We start from the raw sequence: 21,438 nt of genomic DNA, 5'->3' as shown, positions 1-21,438 counted from the left end.
AGCGCAGCTCCCCAGGCTGGAGTAGGGATGTCGTAAAATATGAATTAATCGATTAGTCACTAATCGATTATAGTTGAACACTGCCGATTATTATAATCGATTAATGGAATGCTACTAATCGATTAATCGCAATAATCGATTATTTGGATTTTGGTTTGACGTTTCCGATTCTAATGCAAACTCAAAACAGCCCTCACTGCGTCGCTCTCGATGAATCAAGCGCAGGCGTTTTGCTTTTTTGTTTTGTTTTTTCGTTTTCCACTCCGTCGATTCCAGAATTTCGCTAGAAGTTTTGGAGCACTTCCTCCGGTTATACTTTCGGGGATTCTTTCAAAAATTCCCTCGTCTCGCGAATGCAGACCAAGCGATTTCTGCCAATAATAATTTCCAAGGCAAAACAGCGTTCCGCTAGGGAGAAAAAAGTTTTGTTTTGCGGTGGTATCTTCAGAGAATTTGCCATTCATATTGTATATGTTTATGTAAGTATCAAAATTTGATCTATACCATAAACCAACACGAAAAACGTCACATCGGTTAAAACTAATTAATAGAGAATTATTTTAAATCTAAGGTACTTCCAAAACTGCTCCATGGCCGGATTTTTTTGCTGGAAACCGCGGAGGGTAGAATCCTTAAAACGCCAAAGTCAGTGCTCTTTGAACAGGTGTCGATACTCTCAGGTCGATCGATACTACTTTAGTCCCGCTGCGACTGGCCCCGCTGACCACTGGCACTGTTCCAATGCCGAAGAAGACTTTGGAAGGCCTGCTACATAAGGTGTGAGGGAGCGTCAGATCGAAAATCGCTGCTGTCGATTACGAACGAGAAGCTTATCGTCAACGCTGTTTTGATACACTATTCACATAGTACTTATGTCAATATTTATATGAAGCTCTGCTTCTATATCACTGGAATTCCCACATGGCGGGGGAGTGGCCTGCTCACCACAGTATCGTCCACTGCTTGTCGGATAACTATTAATGTTCGACGTCGGCGTGAGCAATTCGGATTCATTTGAATTACAATTTCGAACAGTAAGTACCTAACGTTCTTTTAAAGGCAATAATTTCAATTTCATGTTTGATTTTTATAGGACGCTGTTTCTGGTTCAATGAATTATCCCTGTCTCAAGGCATGTGTATTATCGCATGTCTCATTGCTGAATTTCGCACATACCACCAAAGAGTCCCCGAAGGTAACCGCGTAGGAATCTCCGAGGGAATACGTGAAGGAATCTCCGGAAGAATCCACGAAGGAATCCATGAAAGAATCTCACAAGGAATCCGCGATAAAATGGCCGGAGGAATCCGCTAAGGAATGCACGAAGAAATTCCCGAAAGAATCCGCCAAGGAATGACCGAAGGAATCCTCGAAAGGACCGCGAAGGAATGCCCGAAGGAATTCTCAAAGGAATACGCGAAGGAATCCACGAAGGTATTCGCGAAGGCATCCACGAAGGAATCTGCGAAGAAATCCACGAACGAATCCCCGAAGGTATCCATGAAGAAATCTCCGAATTAATATGCGCAGGAATCTCAGAAGGCATCTCCGAAGGAATAAGCGAAGGAATCCACGAAAAAATCCCCGAATGAATCCACGAACAAATCCTCGAAGGTATCCGCGAAGAAAATCACGAAGGAATCCCCAGAAGAATCCGCGATGGAATCTCCGTAGGAATCCACGAACAAATCCGCGAAGGAATCCCCGAATTGATACGCGCAGGCATCCCCGAAGGAATACGCGAAGGAACCGGCGAAAGAAACCCCGAATGAATCCACGCAGAATCTTGAAAGAAATCCGCGAAGTATTCACAGAAGGGATCCACGAAGGCATCTCCGAAGGAATACGCGAAAGAATCCCAGAAGGAACCCGCGAAAGGATCCCCGAAGGCATTTGCGAAGGAATCTGTCAAGAAATCCGCGATAGAATGCCTGAAAAAATCCGCGACGAGTTCCGCCATGGAATCCCCGAGGGAATGCCCGAAGGAATTTTTGGAGGAAGTCCGGGAGTTATTTCAGCAGTAATTATCGGAGGATTTTCCAAATAAATTCCTGAATAAATTTCCGAAGGAATTCCAGAAGGATTTGCCGGAGGAATTCTCAAAGGAAAGCTTAGAGGAAGTCCCGGAGAACCCCAGATGAAATAAAAATATTCCAGAGAAATTCTTTGAGGAGGGGATTCGCAGTTCAATTTCTTGAGGAAGTATTATATAAAATTCTTGATGAAGTTATTCCCATATGAATTTATTGTGCAACGATGTAACAGAAAACTGGAGAAGAAGAAAAGATCACCTGGAACCCAAAAATCTCAAAATTCCTCTTGAAACATAAATTCCCAGAATAATTCGTACGAAGAATAGCTTCAGAAGAAGTTTCTAGGTGTAGGAAATCTCTGAATCATTCCTCGATTAAGAAATTCTTAGGAAAGAATTCTGAAGTGCAAAAGTTGTTTTTTGGTCCTCCTTGTGTACGCGGTTCATATTTCATTGCAGCGCTGGAAGTGTTCGGATCAGCTGAAAAATGAATGCCGAACTTGAACGGCGCAATTCAACGAGCAACAGTTGATGGAGTGGATTTAATTTCAGTCCCAGGGCTATCCGAATGGCAGTGACGTAAACGACCGATACCGCATTCAGTCATAAGTGTCGTATTCAGGATGTTGCCAGTAAGAAACATCCGTTCCAGCAAATAATAGGTTATCAGCTTTGGAAGTAATCGTCTGGTGGTGAAGCCAGCGATGACCATAACATCGTTGGTCTTTCAAAACGACGGAATCGGGCACCCAGGAGAGAAATAAAAGTCCGTCGCTTCGTTGGCTGTTGGAGTTTGGCACGTGATACTGCGAGTACATCTAATCCGGAATCTGAAGCATGATAAAATCTTGTCGATCTCAAGAACTGATTCAGGTTTGTTTGACTATTATATTACTTCTGTTCCACTTACAATTTAATTTCTCGTATACACAGGATACCACTATCCCCGAAAATTCGATCCTGTTCTACCGGAAGATGTGCTGTTCTACGCCTTCGATAAGGACACCCACAAGTCCGAGAACCGTAACATGATTTCCGACGTGTTCGTCGAATGTTCAAATTACAGATTCAAGATACATATCGCCGCTACGATATCTGGAGCTGTAGTATGTTTCCTCCATTTGCATTCCTACACTTCAATTCAATTCACTCCTGTTGCAATCATTAACACTATATTTAAATTGTGTATTTTTAATGCGAGAAGAAGGTAGGGTTTCTTACCCCATTCCCGGCCTAACATGCGTACGACTGCATTATTTAATTGATATTTATGACAGGAAGCAACTTTTTCTGAAACTTGTAGGCTGTATAATACTGCATTGGGGTTCACTTCTGCTTAAAAAATAGCTATTCGTGCTAAATACCGTTCAAAGAAGCTTTTATTTGATTTAAATTAACGAGGTGCAGCACTCATTTCAGTCATAGCGATTCCCAATCCGGCATACAAAAAACCAGTTCCCGGCCTAAGCAAAATTTCACTCAATCTCTCAACATTTTACTCTCATTCTCTCTCGGGGCGGTAGAAAATGCGATGTAAACAAAAATATGCACGTTCCACGACAACAAGATGCCAGATGGTATTATTCATAATCATTTTTATTTGGTTGAGAAGATATATAAACTCATCCAAATTTCTTCCAAATACTTTAAAACAATATTTATTTCACCTTTTAAAATCGAGAGAACTATAAATAACATGATAACGTCAACATATTAGACAATTTTCCTATTAACGATGAAGGATCATTTTATAATCCTGGTCTTTTGGCAGCACTGTGCGGCAAGAAGTTGTTGGGCCGAGGTGATTTTTTGTTCGGTTTGTGAATACATTTTAAAATGTATTCTAGTATGTTTAAATAAGTTCTAGTGAACCGAACAAATAAGAATAATTGAAGTGCGGGTGTTTAGAATTATGGTGTGGTGATTAACAGCTTCATGCAATGGTTGTATCGAGCACTGTGACGATTTTCAGGTAGGTGTTTATTCGATAATACCGTTTTGTAAAAGCGGAAAGAATCACTTCGGCTCAGTGGTGTGGCATCGGAGAGTGAAATTTGAATTCTACATTTTATTTTCTACAATTGAATCAATTAGGAGTAAAACAAGTGATAGAAAAATATTGAGTATTGTGAAAATAAATGGGAGACTTTTTAAAATGATCAACCATAAACCTACGACTTCCAAACAGTTTAAATCATTAGTTTTCTGTGCAGTGAGCCGGGAACCGGGTCCATAGGCCCAAGTAGTGATTTACCCTATTTTATAAAATATTGAGAATTTTAATCAAAAACAATCTCACTTTGACAAGCAACAGAGCTTCTGATTAGTTATAAATAATCGACACGTGATGCCTAGTAACTTTCAATTAAAATTTCTAATTTTTTATCTTACAGATTTTTCAAATTCATTGCCATTATCTCCACCATTAGCGAACATTTCTGATAGGACGATCATCGTGCCAACGAATTCCTCCATAAATATGTACCAGCAAAATCCAGAACCTAAATGACGATGGATGCTACGACGCCAACGAATCGAGTCGTGATCTAAGACGTGCATGTAAAACAGCGCTGCAGCGTGTGGTTGACCCTCTCAAAGACCAGAAAGTGCCGAAACTAAGAATTTTGGTATGGGGAATCAATTGGTTGTATTAGTATATTAGTATATTGCATTAGTATAGGAACAATTGACAAGCTTTATACTACCGGTGGACGCATATTTGTCACATGTTTGTAGGGATTCCCTATATACATGGGGCAATTGATTGTATGTCATTCCCCAGAAAGAGATTCCCCAAAAATCATTTCCCCAGAAAACCATTCCCCAGAATATCATAATCCCAAGAAAGGCATTTCCCAGAATACTCCCTGGAAATTCTGGAAAATTCCGTTCTGGGGATTGGCTTTCTGGGGTATGACATACAACCGTAACAATTATGCGTCCACCGGCACACATTAGTGATTAAAATTATGACTTTTTTGCTCTCTGAGGGTTAAACGATTGCATTTGCCATGTTAATATACGTCCTAAATTTTTAGTTAAATTGGATGCAATTTGATTATTCACACACCATTTGAATTTTATATAGAAATTACAAAGGAAATTGCCACTTATGTGAAAGGTCGTTTCGTGAGATGTCCCATGAAATATTTTAATACAATCAATGCGTCGCCTTCATAGAATACTTCCTAAACTGACTGAAAGACAGTTGTTGTTGCGAAGTGATTCGACTTTGTAAGCACAGTATAAAGAAAACGAAAATGCTTATTATTTATATTGATGTTATTCTTTTACGTGTTAAATTGAATTTCGCTCTATCAAGTATTTCCTTAATAACTTTGTTTGTAAGCATCAAATCGTTTTGCCTTAAAGACGATCTGTTTCCTTGATAAATTTTCTATATTTTCAATGTGGTCATATATTTTTAGAGCTTAATGGGAAGCATGACGGAACGGTTTTATACAAAAATTACTGTTATCATAGCAATTTTTATACAAACTTCAAACTGTGCGTGCTCACTCAAATTACAACCAAATAATGTAGCTGAAAATTTAGGATGAAAATTAAAATAGCAAATGTCATCGTTTAAGCATAAGGGAGTGAAAAAGTCAAAATTTGAATCACTCTAACGTACATACATGTTTTCCGAATATTTATCATATAAAGTTGAAGTAAAGGTTTCACGAAGCCCACATTTAATACCTAATAGCAGTGAATGTGGTGGTACTTTTCAGCTTTTGATCGAAAGCGCGTTCGTACGTAAACAACAATATGGGTGATTACACCATGCAATAGATGAATCATTTAGGTGTTCGAGATTATGCAAAGACGATCAGAAGAGAATAGAATACAATACGAAAAAAGTAGAATACATACCTATAAAAATCTAACGAGAAGGAATACTACTATTGTAAACTAAAAATGTTATGAATAACTTTCTTGGTCTTTGTTAGTATAATGTTAGTTGAGACAGGTTAACCCTTTCCTTCCCATGGTAGCTGTAGAGCTCCATCAAATTTTGCACCTTCCAACATTCATCGAATTATTTCAACAACAAAAAGCAGTATTTGGCACAACTTTTTGGTTCCATTAGACTGCAAATATAATCAATTTTGAGTAAAAATAGTAAAACTATTGAAAACAATCAAGTAACTATTGATTTACAATCAAAAACTTTTTTTTTCGTTTTCCACTAATTTGAGCCATACCAAATAACTTTTGTTCTAGCATTTTTTCCATAGATGATTCCTTCCTATTGAAATCTTTGAAAAAAGTCGTGGGAAAGAGAGGGTTAAGACCCGTACTAGGCCATGCTGGAACCCCAGAACCCTTAAGAGTTCGACACAATGGATTCGTTTGCGTAAGTTTTGACAGTTGTTCTATGGGTTCTTTACATATAGTCACTTGTAAGCGCAATTGAACTATACGCATTAGGGTGGTTCAAAAAATCGATTTTGCTCCATAACGCTTATCCGATTCTGTCCCATATTCTGTATGTCCTCCGAAGTTTGAGCTGATTTGTATAAAAACTGACTTAGCACAAGTCGTTTCAAGTTTGCATGGAAATTAGTATGGAAAAATTGTACTTCCACATTGAGCGCAGGCGAAAAGAAAACCCACACAGCTAAAAGGAATACTTAAGAGTATAGATAGTAGAATCTATAGATAAGCGAAAGCATGGTTGGGTTCGTTTTCTTGACCGTGTACCAGGCGCATATGACATCACACCCCTTAATGTTTTCATTGAAATCGTGACGTCATGCTCGTTTGGAGACACGTTTGACAGTTCGTTTGGAGACAGAGGATTTATCTTCGCTCATCTATATATTCCACTATCTATACTTAAGAGCTTTCGCTGAACGAAAATCGCATATTGATTAATCGCTCCAATAATTAGTAATCGATTTTACTACAGATTGCGAATCTTTGGGCATGATCATTCAATTTCTCTGAGGGCATAATTTTGATAGAATGAATTGTATAATTTATTTATATGGGTTATGATTAGAATGTATATGAAATAATAAATGCACAGACCATCTTCTTATGTAATCAACATTACCTTTGTACCATGACACTTGTTCTTTATTTGAAATATAACATGAAAGAATACAACCAGTTATTTGATACGACACTCTATTCGCTGTTGCTGAAGTACATTGCATTTATAATACAATATACCACGTCCAAATATAACTTGGTATGGACAATGATAAGATTGGTAACTTGGTATGGACAATCTTAATAAGAAACTGTAATGTATTCTGAATTTCAATTTAGTTTTATTTTAAGTGTCAAAGATTCCTATCCCTATCACTCTACAATGATAACATATGTTTTGCATGCCCTGATAAAGTAAATTTGACTCTCAAAGTTGCTGAGCGTATAATGAAAGCGAAAGAGGTTACAGCAAGCAGTTCTCAGGCTATCAATAGGACTGGAGGAGGAGAGGTACACTCTGTTAAACAAAATTTCAAAGGACGAGCCGAGAGATTATAAAGGAAGGGATGGTAATGAAAGAGGTAGAGAAAGAGAAAGGCAAGAAAGGGGGTACGATAATAAGCGTTTTCAGCAATCCTATAGGGATTATAGATCCAGATCTAGATCGCAGACTAAAGGTCGTTATGCCAATTTTATTTGCCATTACTGTAACATGAGGGGACATATTCAGAAGAACTGTTATAAGTTTATTAACAAGCAGAGGAACCCAGCGATGAATACGATAAAATGCTCACCCCCCAGACCCATTGTCACCCCCGATGGTGGTAGCGCGGTTTTTTTTACGTAGTTTTTTTTAAATAACGCGTTTTTTTTCTACACGGTGCGACGTAAAGAAACCTTAGTGTACATCCAAACAAACTTCCAATATATAGAAGTTCAATAACTTCCAGGAGATGTAACGACCTGTAATAGTGCATATGCCAATGAACTCAGTTCGACGAAATGAGATTATGTCTGTAAACGTGTAAAAAGCCCATTTTTTAGGTACTTTAGATACTCGCCCATTTTTTAGGTACTTACCCTTAACCAATTTAATCGTAATATGTTGCAATCCACGGTGAATCCTGCCCTGTAATCGCGGTTCGCTCATTTTTAGCATTTTACCTTCAACCGATTTGCAACCGACATAGCGAAAAATAGTTTCGCTTTGTTTTCAGGTAATCCAGCCCGTAGTCCACTCTTAGTCATTTATTTAGCTGCCGGATCGGAAGCGAACACCATCTTTGCAAGATTGCTGTCCGGCATTCTTGCAACATGCCCTGCTCATCGTACCCTTCCGACATTAGCTACCTTCTGGATACTCTGTTTGCCGTAGAGCACGGAGGCGAATTATCTGTAGAAGTCAGGGCCTCCAGAAGAAACTGTGGCTAAAAAAAATCACACCCGCACCAAATGTATAATGTACAGAACGCCAAAATGACCGCTGGTCAGTGATGGGAAATGTCAAAAAAATGTCATGGCATTGCTATTACTAATTTCCTAATAACTTTTTTCAAAAGTCATTTACAGTTCGGATTTTTTTATTAACATGTAGTACTTAAAGGGTCCAAGAACTTGTTGACTTGCGAGAAAAGTTATCAGCAAGTTAGTCCCATGACATCGATATGACATTTCCCGTCACTGCCGCTGGTTCATACATGAGACTAGGATTAAGCTAGAGATGGATTTGTAAGCACTCGGGATATTCGTGAGAGGCGGCAAACAGGAGAATGATATGTGGCGACGAAGAATAAAAAGAAGGTAACTGAAGGTGAAATGAAACGATCGGCAGGGCATGTTGCAAGAATACAACCAGAACCAGATAACAATTCTGAAAGATGGTGCTCGCTTCCGACCCGGCAAGTACACGACGGCGTAGAGCGCAACGGGTTAGATGGGCTTAGCAATGGTAGGCTTGTGACTAAGTTCCAGTTGGAATGTAGAGCCATTGAAGAAGAAGTGAAGTCGACTAGCAAAGTTGGATTTCTGTCTCTAACTTAGAATCTGGTGCGTCAAATGAATATCTTTCATTGTTTCATAAAATATTTTTAATTGGATTAGAATGCTTCTTTATTGAAGCACATATTTATTTATTTGTGTCAATGTTTGATACAAAAAAAATGTATACCATTAAATATAATATATAACATTCGCCAAGCCCGAATGATAAACCTAAGTTTAGGAAAACCAAACCTTTTCATCAATCGATTGAAGGAACAGCATCATGTTTACGTGAGGGCCACTTAATCTGTTTCTTTGGCGGGTAATTAATTGTCCTGTCTTGGAAAACAGACGCTCCGATGGAACCGAGGTAGCCAGGAGTGGAAGGAATACCTTTGCAACTTCATAAAGATGTGGATAGAGCGGACGCATTTTTTCCCATATTTGAATAGGATTGCATTTCCTTGCAGCCAGTGGAGCGTTCAAATACTGCTTTAATTCAATGGGAATACCTCCCGATGTTTCAACGGTGTACGTTTTACTGGATCGTGATGCTAACTTGTCATCTTCTTCTTCTTCTTCGTTGGCATTACATCCCCCAATGGGACATTGCCGCCTCGCAGCTTAGTGTTCATTAAGCACTTCCACAGTTATTAACTGCGAGGTTTCTAAGCCAAGTTACCATTTCTGCATTCGTATATCATGAGGCTAACACGATGATACTTTTATGCCCAGGGAAGTCGAGACAATTTCCAATCCGAAAATTGCCTAGACCGGCACCGTTTCTTCGAACCCAGCCACCCTCAGCATGGTCTTGCTTTGTAGCCGCGCATCTTACCGCACGGCTAAGGAGGGCCCCTAACTTGTCATGTATCGACCAAATATCGTCGCAATCTGATTCCTCTCCGATAGCTTCAGTTTGTGACTCCGGTTCTTCGACATTTCTCGTTGTTTTCTGAATTTCGGTAGCCAGCAATTTTCCTGTAATAAGAATGTTACAGTGGTTTATTAAAGAAATCAAGTTGACTACTGAAAATAAAGCTCATTTTTTTTATCCAAGAAGAGAAATACACAGAATTCGATTTTTTTTCCGGTCGTATTTTTGATCGTGTGGCATCAATTTACCACCAAAATCTATGCAACACGTTCTGAGATATGCGTAAAACTGAAAAAATGTAAATCGTGTAAAAACAGAATCCTGTGTAGCATTTTTATTGCAAACTAGACGAACATATTTTCGATCTGTCAATTCAATATCAAATTCACGGGAGTGTTCATTTCTAAAGCTTTCAAATTCGATAACCAGGCTACCTACAGAGTGCAAACAAGTCAGTTTCTTGTTGCTACTTTATTAAGGAGTGTATTGAAGTGTCTTACGCTGTTTCTAAAACAAATCTAATATATTTTAAGTTACCGTCATCCAGTCATTGACATGAAAAGCAACCACGTGCTCGCACCACTGTTACCAAGTTCAGAGGTTTGCTTGGGCAGAGATGCTCTACACAGTTCGCAAAAAATCTGCTCTTTTATTTTTCACAATTTTTAACAAATAAACAAGGAGTGTAATTGTCGCTGAAAAGTGCAGAAAACAAGCAACAAAAGAGAATTGCGATAAGTCTTTGTCCTCATCTGCAGAGGATAAAGACAATGTTGCGTTCCATTTTATCTGCAACAAATATGGTGAGGTAATTGTTGTGAACTTTTCAAATTGCGATAGTTTGTATATTTCAGAAGTAAAACACAAATCATGTCAACAGATGGCTATGTTTATGTCTAAACATTGATAATTGATACATTTTTAACCGAAAACATCATCGAAAACCGACTAATTTCCTAAATGCGCGACAGGCGATCATTGTCCTATTCTGTTGCAGTTTGGGACAAACGCTTGTTGCGAGTTGAGTTTGTCCTAACATTTACAAGAGAGGACAATGTTGTTGTCATTGGCAAAGTGGTAGTTTTACATTCCCTGCAAATAAATAAAATTTATTCAGTGAATGCAAATAATAGATGGATGTTTGAGTTTTCTAAATGTCACCTTGATCTGTCAAAATGGTGCCCGTCAGAGCCACACGGGCGCGCGCCCGCGTGGTTGCGGCGTGCACTATTTCGACAGATCGAAATGACATTTAGAAATCTCAAACATAAATTTATAAGTACTCACTGAATGAATTTTATTTAATTGTTAAAAATTGTGAAAAATAAAAGAGCAGATTTTTTGCCAACTGTGTAGAACATCTCTGTGCTTGGGGAAAAACATAAAATATAAATTCAAAATTCGCCACTATCACCCTTATTTATATTTCACGGACTAACGATACTTTCGAACGAATGCGATTCGTTCGAACCGTTTCGCCATTTGATTTTGCTGGCGTAAATGAGAATGCGCTTAAACTTTCGTTCGAAAGTATATGGGTGTAAACAAGAATATGGGTGTATATGAAAATAGCCGAAAAAAAGAAATTAAAATAAGTGAATATATACCAGTAGCTCCAATTGCATTAGCTGCTGCGGTTGCACTTCCGAAGTGAATAGATTTATATCTCGGGTCGACTAATGTAGCAACAGCCAGCATTTCTACGCGCTCAGCATGTTTGAAATAACGATCAATCAGTACCAGGATCTTGTCCCTAACTGATACTGCTTCCTCGCACTCAAGTGACATCGATGCGTAACTCTGGTGAATAATAAAATATATAAATTAATAATAAGCTTTTTAGTTCGGTTTATGCAGAATTTTCTATGTAACACATATATATTACCAGGCAAAACACTTAACATGCATGAATTTGCTCAATCTGAAACTATTTGGCAAATCAATTTACTCGACTAAATATGAACAACATTTAGCTATTTTCACCTTGGATAATAATAGGGTTTCGGATGGTATTCCCGGCAAGGTCCAATTCCCGGCACAGGCTGAAAAACCAAGTATAGAAACATAACTGAGATGAATCGGTCAAGGGCCGAAAATCTCATTAATAAAGATAATAATAATAATAAGTATAGAAACATTATTTTGCAAAAAACTCCTTCGTAATCGTGTGTGCTCACTCGAGAATTTACGATGCTGCTAGTTGAAATTGAACTTAATTATGGAATTGCGGCTTTAAAGGGGTGTGCCGAAGCGCAATAGCCTGCCGGGAATACCTGCCGATACCGATACAATCACAAAAAAAATGAAGTTTCTTATAAAATATAAAGGTTATATTAGTATAAATGAGCATAGATACTAAGGTGCGGAAGAAGACCAACTGCAAGCGTATTTGGGGATGATGGGAAATGCTAACAAAAATGATGTCGTACATAATAGACCTGTGCAGGGGTTCATCGAATTCACTCACCTAATGGATTTTTACATTTGAGCGGGGTATTCACTAGAACAAACGTTCATTTTGCGTTTATTGTACGACCCGCTTAAAATGTCATAATTTCTTCGAAGAGTAGTAGTAGTGAAAGTTTCTTCGTTACGCACACAAAATATAAATTTTCTACACCTTAGTATCTATGCTGAATGTATTAGAAGAAATTACGTACTAATTTTAGTAAACGGACAAGCGGGATTACTTTACTTAACGAACAGTATGATTCAGCTGACATTTCAACTGTAACCTTCTCTAGTGGTCTCAGTACCTTCATTATTTCCCTAAGCAGGGCTAAGTCATTACCAGTTAACATGACCGGACTTTTTGGAATGCTCAATAGCACGTTGGAAACGTAGTTTGCCAAGACAATGAATCGTTCGATCATTTTAAGCAGTGAATTCCATCTGGTTCTTACGTCGAGAATAAGAGCCAAACATTGGCTTTCTTGTCTGCCATCCGCCATTTGCATTTCTCTTAGCCGTCGTGCTGCGGTTTCGCTGGATTTAAAAAATTTGACAATCAATTTCAGTTTTTTGATTATAGTTATGAGCGTGTATTCATGGCTGTTCGCTGTTTCGAATTCTTCGGCTGTTATTTCTTCTTCCTCGTCTATTACTGGCTCCATTCTTGCACAATAGGAATCTTTGTACAAGGGGATCGCCTTGCTGGCCACTAGGTTGACCGTGTGTGCAAAGCAAGGCAGATGTTTTTTTTCTCCAAACAGTCGTTTGACACCGTTCATAATATTAGAACCGTGGTCCGTTATAACAACGGTAATCATATCCTCGCTGATTCCCCACTGCTCCGTAACGATATCGTTCAACAGTCCAGCGATGTTTGCACCCGTTTTTGCTTCTTCGAAAGGTACCACACCCAGCATACATGAGTTGATGTTGTTGCCTGTGATTCCAATTATATTTAAACAAGTAGATGTGTTATTATTCGAAACAGACTATAATTTCCAGATATTTGCCATCAGAGAAATGTAATATGGGGGGAATAACGGCTTTGGCTTTGATATTCAATTGTCGCCAACGGTCGCCAGTTTGCCTTGTGGGTTAGTTTCTGATGTTACGTTTGTGGAGGTCAACTGCACCTACTGGACTGTGTCGAGCATTCTAAATGTAGTGCATAAGAAGGTAGAGATCCATTTCATTAACACCGATTGGAAATGGAAAGAATGCTCAGAACAGTAGATGCAAATGATCTCCACAAACGTAAAATCTAAATTTAACACACGGCCATAACCGCTCGACAAAACTGGGTTAGCTTCTGAGCCTTCTATAAGTGTCCGTTTTTTTAAATGAAATGCTATCAACTTAGTTGTACGAGAAAGTCAAACATAAACATAATAAATATCAAAAATATTGTTTCCCAAAGCCATGCTAAATTATAAATATACTTTTTCTTCGATGATCGTGTTTATTCGTTCGTTAGTGTTTTATATATCTCACCTTCCAAAAAGTGACATGTTATCCCGAGGTAGCTACGCAAGTTCATCATCTCCGTCCAAATGTCGGTCGTCAAGCAAACGTATCGTTGGATTCCCAGTTTGGTTTTCAGTAAGTGCTTCATCGCTTCATGTTTATCGCGTATCATAGCTGTGAACTTGGTTTCACAAGGAACTTTATAGAGCGGGCAGACGGTCTTCATGAGTCGACGAAATCCTTGTTTTTCGACTGTGTTGAATGGCAGGCCATCTCGACACAACATAAACATCACGGCATTGGATATTGCCGTGAATCTATCGCCACCCGCTGCAATGGTAAATAGATCTCAGGTAAATAGAATCTATCTGATGTTTTCTCTTTGAATTTACACAATAAACAGCAAATCTTAAAGTACCTTTGAATGACCCTGGTCGATGAAATGCTTCCTGTACAGTTTGTTGGCGTAACCCTGTACCATTAACGAACATCACTTCTGTTGGATTGACTGGATCATCAATTTCATCCTCAAAGCATTCCTGAAATGCATGGTAATTTTAGCACAGACAAACATACGGAACACTTATGCTAAGTTTAGACAAGGCAAGTGAATTGAGCAAGTCGCTTGAATTGAACGCGAACTGAACGTGTAAACACCTTCATTCAATTCACTTGAACGAGAAGAAAGTTGAACAAGTTCAACAAAATTCAACAATTTGGCTAGCTAGCGTCAACTATTCTAGTATTTAAAGCTCGATAAACCAATCAGCTAAACCTTTGACAGGGCAAGTGAATTGAACAACTCAGTTGAATTCAATTGACTTGCTAAAAGTTGAACATGTTCAACTTTCTTTTCGTTCAAGTGAATTGAATGAAGGTGTTTACACGTTCAGTTCGCATTCAATTCAAGCGACTTGCTCAATTCACTTGCCTTGTCTAAACTTAGCATCAGAGTTTGAGTGAAACATGGCCGCCATTTCCTCCTCTCTATTGCTGTACTGTAAAAACCCGGCCAGCGACGACAGCGACAGTCTTTATCTAGTAACTAAAATATCTTTTTTCCCAATCATCGGCTTGATCATTGTTTTACAACCCAAATGGTGTTTTCTTGGCGTTTCCGAATATCATAAGTCAATACCAAATTTTCAAAACGACTTATCTGCTTTGGTAAACAAAGATTCATTCGTCGATTTGACGAATCTGATCGCACTCCCACGCAAACCAAAACCATCAACAGGTAGCAGAACACCTCACCTATGTTTTCGTGGTGTTGGTTTGCGTGGGAGTGCGATCAGATTCGTCAAATCGACGATTGAATCCTTGTTTACAAAAGCAGATAAGCCGTTTTGAAAATTTGGTATTGAAGTATAAAATATTAAAGATTCAATTCGAATTAATCAAACTTACCCTTTGATTGAAATCTCATAACAGCAAAAACATTTAAGAAGCTATGCTAAATAGTTGATATTTGAAGAACTGAACTTGTTATTTTTAGTATATGTATATGTATAAGTAAGATTTATTATATAGTAATAACAATCTCATTTTTTCGATTTCAAATAGAAGATTTTAAAATAAATGTACTTACCTCAGCATCTGCTCTCGGTTTTCTGCCGACGGTTGGCACTTGTACATCGACATGTTTCCGTGCCAAATGATTTTGCAAATTTGTCGTGTTGCCACAGAATTTCAGCATTTGGTGGCAAAGTTTGCAACGTGCTCTACTTTTTGACTCCTTTGTAAAGTGCATCCAAACTGCACTGATCTTCCGCTTCTGAGTAGCCATTTGTTTTTTAGTTGCCCACTCGTGGTTTTGATTTTCACTGGTTTTCGCGGTTTTCGGATCAAATTTAGTAGTGTTTACTCCACCACCATCCGGTCGAAGCACCAACGATGCAGAAGTCGAGGAAGTGGCAAACAATCGACGAAGTGGCGAATTAGGTGACGGCTGCATAATCACCGACCTTGGCGATTCAAAATTGTCGGATGTTGGCTGCGAAGACGAAGACGCTGGCGCTGGTATTTTTGCAGGGTTCTTAGCCTAGAAAATAATTGGTTTCAATAGATTTAGTATGTTTTCTCACTCATCGATTCGTCGTAGGATCCAGTGTTTATATATTATAGGTCTCCAGTTAGCCTTGCGAGCAAAAGCGTAGGATTGCCAATCCGGAGGTGGCGAGTTCGATTCTCGGTCCGGTCTGGAATGTTTTCGGGTGGGGAACATTTGTGCTTATTCTGCGTCTCGTATGACTCGATAATTGTCGTTTCCGACACGCCTCACGTGAGACGACCGTGTAATTCAAATGGGAGGAATCGACAATTGTCGCTTCATTCTAAACGTCTCACCTCACACGAGAATAGTAGTAGGAATAGTAGAAGGATGTATTGTCGGCGTAGCACTAAATTAGAATTCGGAAGTCAGGACTTCCGAACCGAACTTTCTTCCGTAGTTTTATCTGTCAAACTAATTGATGCGTTGTTTAGCGCATCTTCAGGTGAATCTAGTGCACTACTTCCAAAGTTGGGTAAGTTGCCTGTAAATATCTCGAGAAAAATCTAACTTCGGTATAAAAAGCGTTCTAACTTTGTTCCGGATAGACAATATCAAAGACACTATCGCAAATAAAACGTACGCTAATAAAAATCCACACATTTTTATTGGCAAAAATCTAAAGAAATTTACAAATAAATGTTATGTCTGCCACCCGCTATGGAAGAATCCACATAAAGGTTATTAGTCAATAACGGTTATTGTGTTTCTAAATATATGCCATGTGAAATCATATAGCCATTATATGGGAAATGCTATAGTCAAAATTTATGTGTGCTACAACATAACGAATATGATTGGATTTTGACGTAGAACTACGTCTGTCTTTTCTATATTGGGGTACACTTTACGATTTCAGAAAATTGAAAAACGTCACGAAAATATGATAGACTTTGAACGTTAATATCTCAGCCGTTTCTCGATGTATTTTCAATTTTCTTGGACCATTCGATCAAGGAAGAGTCAACGCTTCATACCCGATGTACACTGAAGTCGTTTTTTACGCGGGTTATTCTCACGCGGATCGTTTTTTACACGATTTTATTTACCCGGAATTCAAGATTAACACGGTTTTTGGGCATGTATTCACGCAATATTTATGCTGTTTTTATATACGGGGCACGTATCCTCCGCGTGAAAACTGACTCCAGTGTATTACAATATTTATATGTATATAATAATCTACTATTGAAAACTAATAACTAAAAATTCATTCGCAACGATGGCGACCGACGGATCAAGAGAGGTTTAATACTGAGATTTTGAAGTAAAATACCAATGTGCTAAAGACACACAAAGTAAAATTACAAATCTAGACCAACATTTGAAAATGGCGTAAAAGCCAAAATTTATTCTTTTCGGTTCCTTGTCTACATACATAGCTATATGCATAGATATAGAACTGGAAGGAATAAATTTTGGCCATTACGTCCTTTTTAAATGTTGGTGTGGAAATAACATACATTACATACAGCTACGTAGTTCAACGTCACCTTTACGTACAACCCGAATGGGCTGCACCTTTGAGTTTTTGTCAGTGTAGAATTGCATATTAGTGCGATAGTGGATACAAAATTCGATCATCAACATTTTTGTGGATGTTCATAGCCGATTGCCTACATTCGGCTAATAACCGAAACGTAGGCAATTTACTGAAAAGGGAAATTTTAACACTGCTTGTCAAAATTAAATTTTTCAATAGTTAAATGTATCGAATTAATTGTTTTCAATAACTATTGAAAACAATTCTTACAAAAGAAGTACAAAATCTTAAAGAATTTACTGATCGATTCATACAAAAATCTCCAGAATCCGTTGAAAAACGGCTGAGTTATTGCCTCATACTTCCTGACCTCTTTTCGTGACGGTCCCAAATTTGAAACTTTGGAATGACCCCCCTATATTACCGAAGGACGTAACTCTACGTAAAAAAAAACATGGCTTGCCAGTGAAGTATGCAGCTATTAGACAGTTTGCACCGAATGCATATTTTATGCATTTAAAAATCATAAAAGCATGAGGTTTACTACTCCTGTCCACGCCCTTCTTCACCGTAACTTGGGAGGGGAAGGAAGTGTTGATGTGACCATGGTAGAACTTACCCCGTAACACACCACGCAAAGGTGTCTACCCAGTGTTACACCCCCAACTTGCCAAATGGCCGAAGTAAAACCAATACCAAAAACCTCGACAATGACATTTCCCTGAAAATATTATTTCCTCGAATAAGACATTTTCCTGAAAATAGCATTTGCCGTAAATAAAATTTTCGAAAAACGGAGATACAACGTGAAGTATCATTAACAAACCACAATTGTCTCAGTTGATTTGTAATTCAACATAGTAGAAAATTAAAACTATCGTGGAATGAACATATCTTGAAACAATATAGTTGACAAAATGTCTATTCTTTCTTAATCCACAACATAATTTAAATCTCTTCTACGACCTAAGGATACAGGAGCCGAATTTGATTGAATCTGGATAATTAGTCTTCTGAGCTTGTAATGATTGATTAATTGTCTCTATTGACGAGAATTTTATTCTATGTAAGGATGGTTCATTTCATAGCTTGTAAGGACACCCCACTGATAATCTTAACATGAATTTGTGAATTTTTTATACTTAAAATATCTCATCGACTCAAATTTATAACATCTAATGTAGGAAGTTTTTCAAAAAAAATATCATTTGGACTTTCATCAGCCGGATTTACGTGCATAAGATTATGACAACATTCAAAATCAGAATGCAGAAATATGTAAATGGTAAATAAAAATTGACTATATTGGAATTTCGTTTTCAATTTTCCTGGAGGGGGCCACAAGTGGGTGTGGGGTTAGGCCAGAACCCCCACTGACGCCCACCCCCTTATTTAGGCCAATGTATATAAAGTGTCTAATGATTATATATTTTATACCTGAAGTTTAATGAGGTCGAAAGTTTTTTCCCAATTGTCTTGCATTTTTAATTCACATTCTCCGACATCTGCAATTAAAAAGTAAAAAAAAATATCAAAAATGTCACTGTGTACAATGTATAAAATAAAAGTGGGTGGTAATCCAGTTGCAGCAAAAATATCACAAACACTACAGCGGAATACAGAGGAATCACGCACACTTCTATTCATTTGGAGAACTCAATAGCCTATTCAGATTATAGCCTATTTAGATTACGCCATTTATTATTATAATTATCGTGTCAAATATAAGTATGAAAATTTAATGAATTTAGATTGATATCAAGTTACTCTTTATCATGATATTTATTATCATAAATGGCGTAATCTGAATAGGCTATAACAACAAATAATAACAACTATAATAACAAATTATTTGGCGTCTAAAAAGCGTTGCAGTTAGTTATCAAACGAACGGCCACAGACAAACAGACGTAACAGCTAGAACAATTTTCTGAAAAATCCAAGGTTCAACTCAAAAGATATTTTAGTTACAAGATAAAGATTGTCGCCTCAGTTCCCTTTGTTCTGCTGTCCGAAACATGTTGGGCACATAACTGTCAAATCGTATGGATTTTTCCTTCATTGACATATAGCGCCCTATCCTAGCCAGCAAAAGATGTTCCGGACAACGACGACAGCGACAATCTTTATCTTGTAACTAAAATATCTTTTTTCAACTCCTTCACCACCACCTTGCGAGCATGTTACACGAAACAATGTTTCGTATGACATTTTCACCAGAACGTGCTGGAGTGAAATGTCATACTCAAAGGATTACGACGCTAGCGCCTCTAGTTGTGAAACGCGCTATCAATCAAATGCAAATTGATCGTTGAAGTCATGATCGATGACTATTTCTCTAGCGTTACGTTTGTTTGTCCGTGGCTGAAACATCAACATGCTATAATCGAAAGTCTAGTATAACACTACGATTAAAGATCATGAATAACATGCTCTGCACTTACCCAACATATTCCTCATTAATTTGTTTGTTAGTTTTCGAAGCTTTTCATGTTTTTTTACATGGTTCTCAAATTCTGCTGCATACATCATTGACACATAAACTGAAATAAATCCCATCCAAGCATATGTTCAGATTACAGATCCTATGCACTTGATAAATAGTGTCTTCGTATCTTGTTATGGAATGTCATGACCATTATTATCAGAATATAATTAACTTTATTATGGAATGTCATTAATATTATTATTATCAGATTGCAGAACCTATGCACTTGATGAATAGTATAGATAGTGGAATCCTGTGGTATCTATAAATGAGCGAGAATAAATCCTCTGTCTCCAAACGTCACGATTTCAATGAAAATATTAAGAGATGTGACGTCATATTCTCTCAAAATTTCACGACTTTTTGATATCTTCAAAATATAATGTTTCCGACCGACCGAAAAAATGTTTCCGACCCGAAAACAATGTGAGCCGAACCAAGAATCGACCTATGCCTTAGCTCATAATGCTAACTGGAGACCCTGAGTAATATATATTAGTGAGCATAAAAAAGATCAATCAGAACTGTAACACGAGGCAACGAGCAGATGGCAAACTCTGGCTCGATCAGCAGGCATACATAAATGAAATTATCCAGCGTTTTGGCATGGTTGATTCAAACCCCGTTGCAACTCCCGCTGACCCAAGTATAAGACTGAGTAAATCAATGGCACCGAAGAGCCAGAAAGAAATTGAAGAGATGAAGAGAATACCGTTCAAAGAAGCCGTTGGATGTTTGTCTTTTGTAGCCCAGATCACCCGTCCGGATATTGCGTATGCATTGAATGCTGTGAGCCAGTTCAGTTCCAACCCAGGACGACAACATTGGGAGGCCGTCAAAAAGATAATGCGCTATCTTAAAAGGACATCATTGAAGAAGCTGGAGTATACCAATCACGGACCTCGTGATCTTGTGGGATTTAGCGATGCCGATTGGGGAGGAGATCCTGACAATCGGAAATCGACGACAGGCTACGTGTTCACCTTACAAGGAGGAGCCATATCATGGAATGTAAAAAAGCAGCCTACCGTCGCTCTATCATCATGTAAGGCAGAGTACATGGCGTTGTCCTGCACAATACAAGAACCTATGCGGTGGAACAACTCACGTTCTCAGATGTCTGAAGATCGCCCGATTTTCGTCAAGTGTGACAACCAGGCTGCAATCAGCATCGCAAATAATGGCTCATACAACCCTCGCACAAAACATGTTAGTATTCGCTACCATTTTGTGCATGATAGTCTCGAACAAGGTGTTGTACAACTGGATTATCTACCAACGAAGGAGCAACCAGCCGACGGATTCACGAAACCATTAGCTGTTCAGAAACAAAGACAATTTTGTGAATTACTTGGCGTCTCGGATTAAGGAGGAGTATTATAGATCATAGCAATCATTGTAATCCTTGTCGCTATACTACCATGTTAAATAAATAGAAATAATTATTCCACTGTTAAACGTCAATGAAACCACACGTGTTTCAATTAGTTCCAACAATTTTTAACACGCACTAAAAAAACTACGATTTTTGATACGCACTAACTACGATTTTTGTAATGGCGGACGGCCGAAAACTGATTTTTTTTTTTCAAATACCGCACTGGGCCTGGGCACGTCTGCACACGGACACGCTTCGAATAACTGAATCGATTCGATTCACGAGCGCTTTCGT

The 21,438-nt window shown here is 38.2% G+C and overlaps 2 protein-coding genes and 1 long non-coding RNA gene across 3 annotated transcripts; 2 read left to right on the top strand and 1 right to left on the bottom strand.

Moving 5' to 3' along the window:
* Positions 1-295: 295 nt before the first annotated feature.
* LOC134217099 (uncharacterized) lies at positions 296-4,946 on the top strand. The gene is made up of 5 exons (XR_009980912.1): positions 296-479; positions 572-1,034; positions 1,094-2,905; positions 2,966-3,138; positions 4,426-4,946. It is a non-coding gene; the product is annotated as an uncharacterized LOC134217099 (long non-coding RNA).
* A 3,016-nt stretch (positions 4,947-7,962) lies between these two features.
* On the bottom strand, positions 7,963-21,438 carry LOC134210053 (E3 SUMO-protein ligase ZBED1-like). The gene is made up of 10 exons (XM_062686076.1): positions 21,187-21,438; positions 19,723-19,821; positions 18,716-18,783; positions 15,334-15,786; positions 14,164-14,284; positions 13,773-14,075; positions 12,491-13,218; positions 11,438-11,630; positions 9,817-9,934; positions 7,963-7,987 (listed from the first exon to the last, which is right to left on the bottom strand). The coding sequence occupies exons 2-10, from the start codon at positions 19,808-19,810 to the stop codon at positions 7,963-7,965; spliced, it is 2,097 nt and encodes a 698-aa protein (XP_062542060.1). The 5' UTR covers positions 19,811-19,821; positions 21,187-21,438.
* Positions 20,433-21,134, top strand: LOC134210052 (uncharacterized). Its single transcript, XM_062686075.1, has one exon. It carries the CDS (start codon positions 20,433-20,435, stop codon positions 21,132-21,134), a length of 702 nt encoding a protein of 233 aa, XP_062542059.1.

The sequence above is a fragment of the Armigeres subalbatus genome, chromosome 2 (assembly GCF_024139115.2).
Source record: "Armigeres subalbatus isolate Guangzhou_Male chromosome 2, GZ_Asu_2, whole genome shotgun sequence".
Taxonomy (NCBI): Eukaryota; Metazoa; Arthropoda; class Insecta; order Diptera; family Culicidae; genus Armigeres; species Armigeres subalbatus.
This window is presented reverse-complemented; position numbering and strand designations above follow the sequence as displayed.

What these genes read in the sequence shown, in the direction of transcription:
- LOC134210053 (XM_062686076.1), bottom strand. Translation starts at nt 19,810, where the DNA reads ATGATGTATGCAGCAGAATTTGAGAACCATGTAAAAAAACATGAAAAG. An exon ending in ATTAATGAGGAATATGTTGG is followed by an intron (nt 18,784 to 19,722) that starts GTAAGTGCAGAG and finishes TTTTAATTGCAG; the next exon opens with ATGTCGGAGAATGTGAATTA. An exon ending in TTGTCCGTTTACTAAAATTA is followed by an intron (nt 11,631 to 12,490) that starts GTACGTAATTTC and finishes ATTATTCACCAG; the next exon opens with AGTTACGCATCGATGTCACT.
- LOC134210052 (XM_062686075.1), top strand. Translation starts at nt 20,433, where the DNA reads ATGGCACCGAAGAGCCAGAAAGAAATTGAAGAGATGAAGAGAATACCG.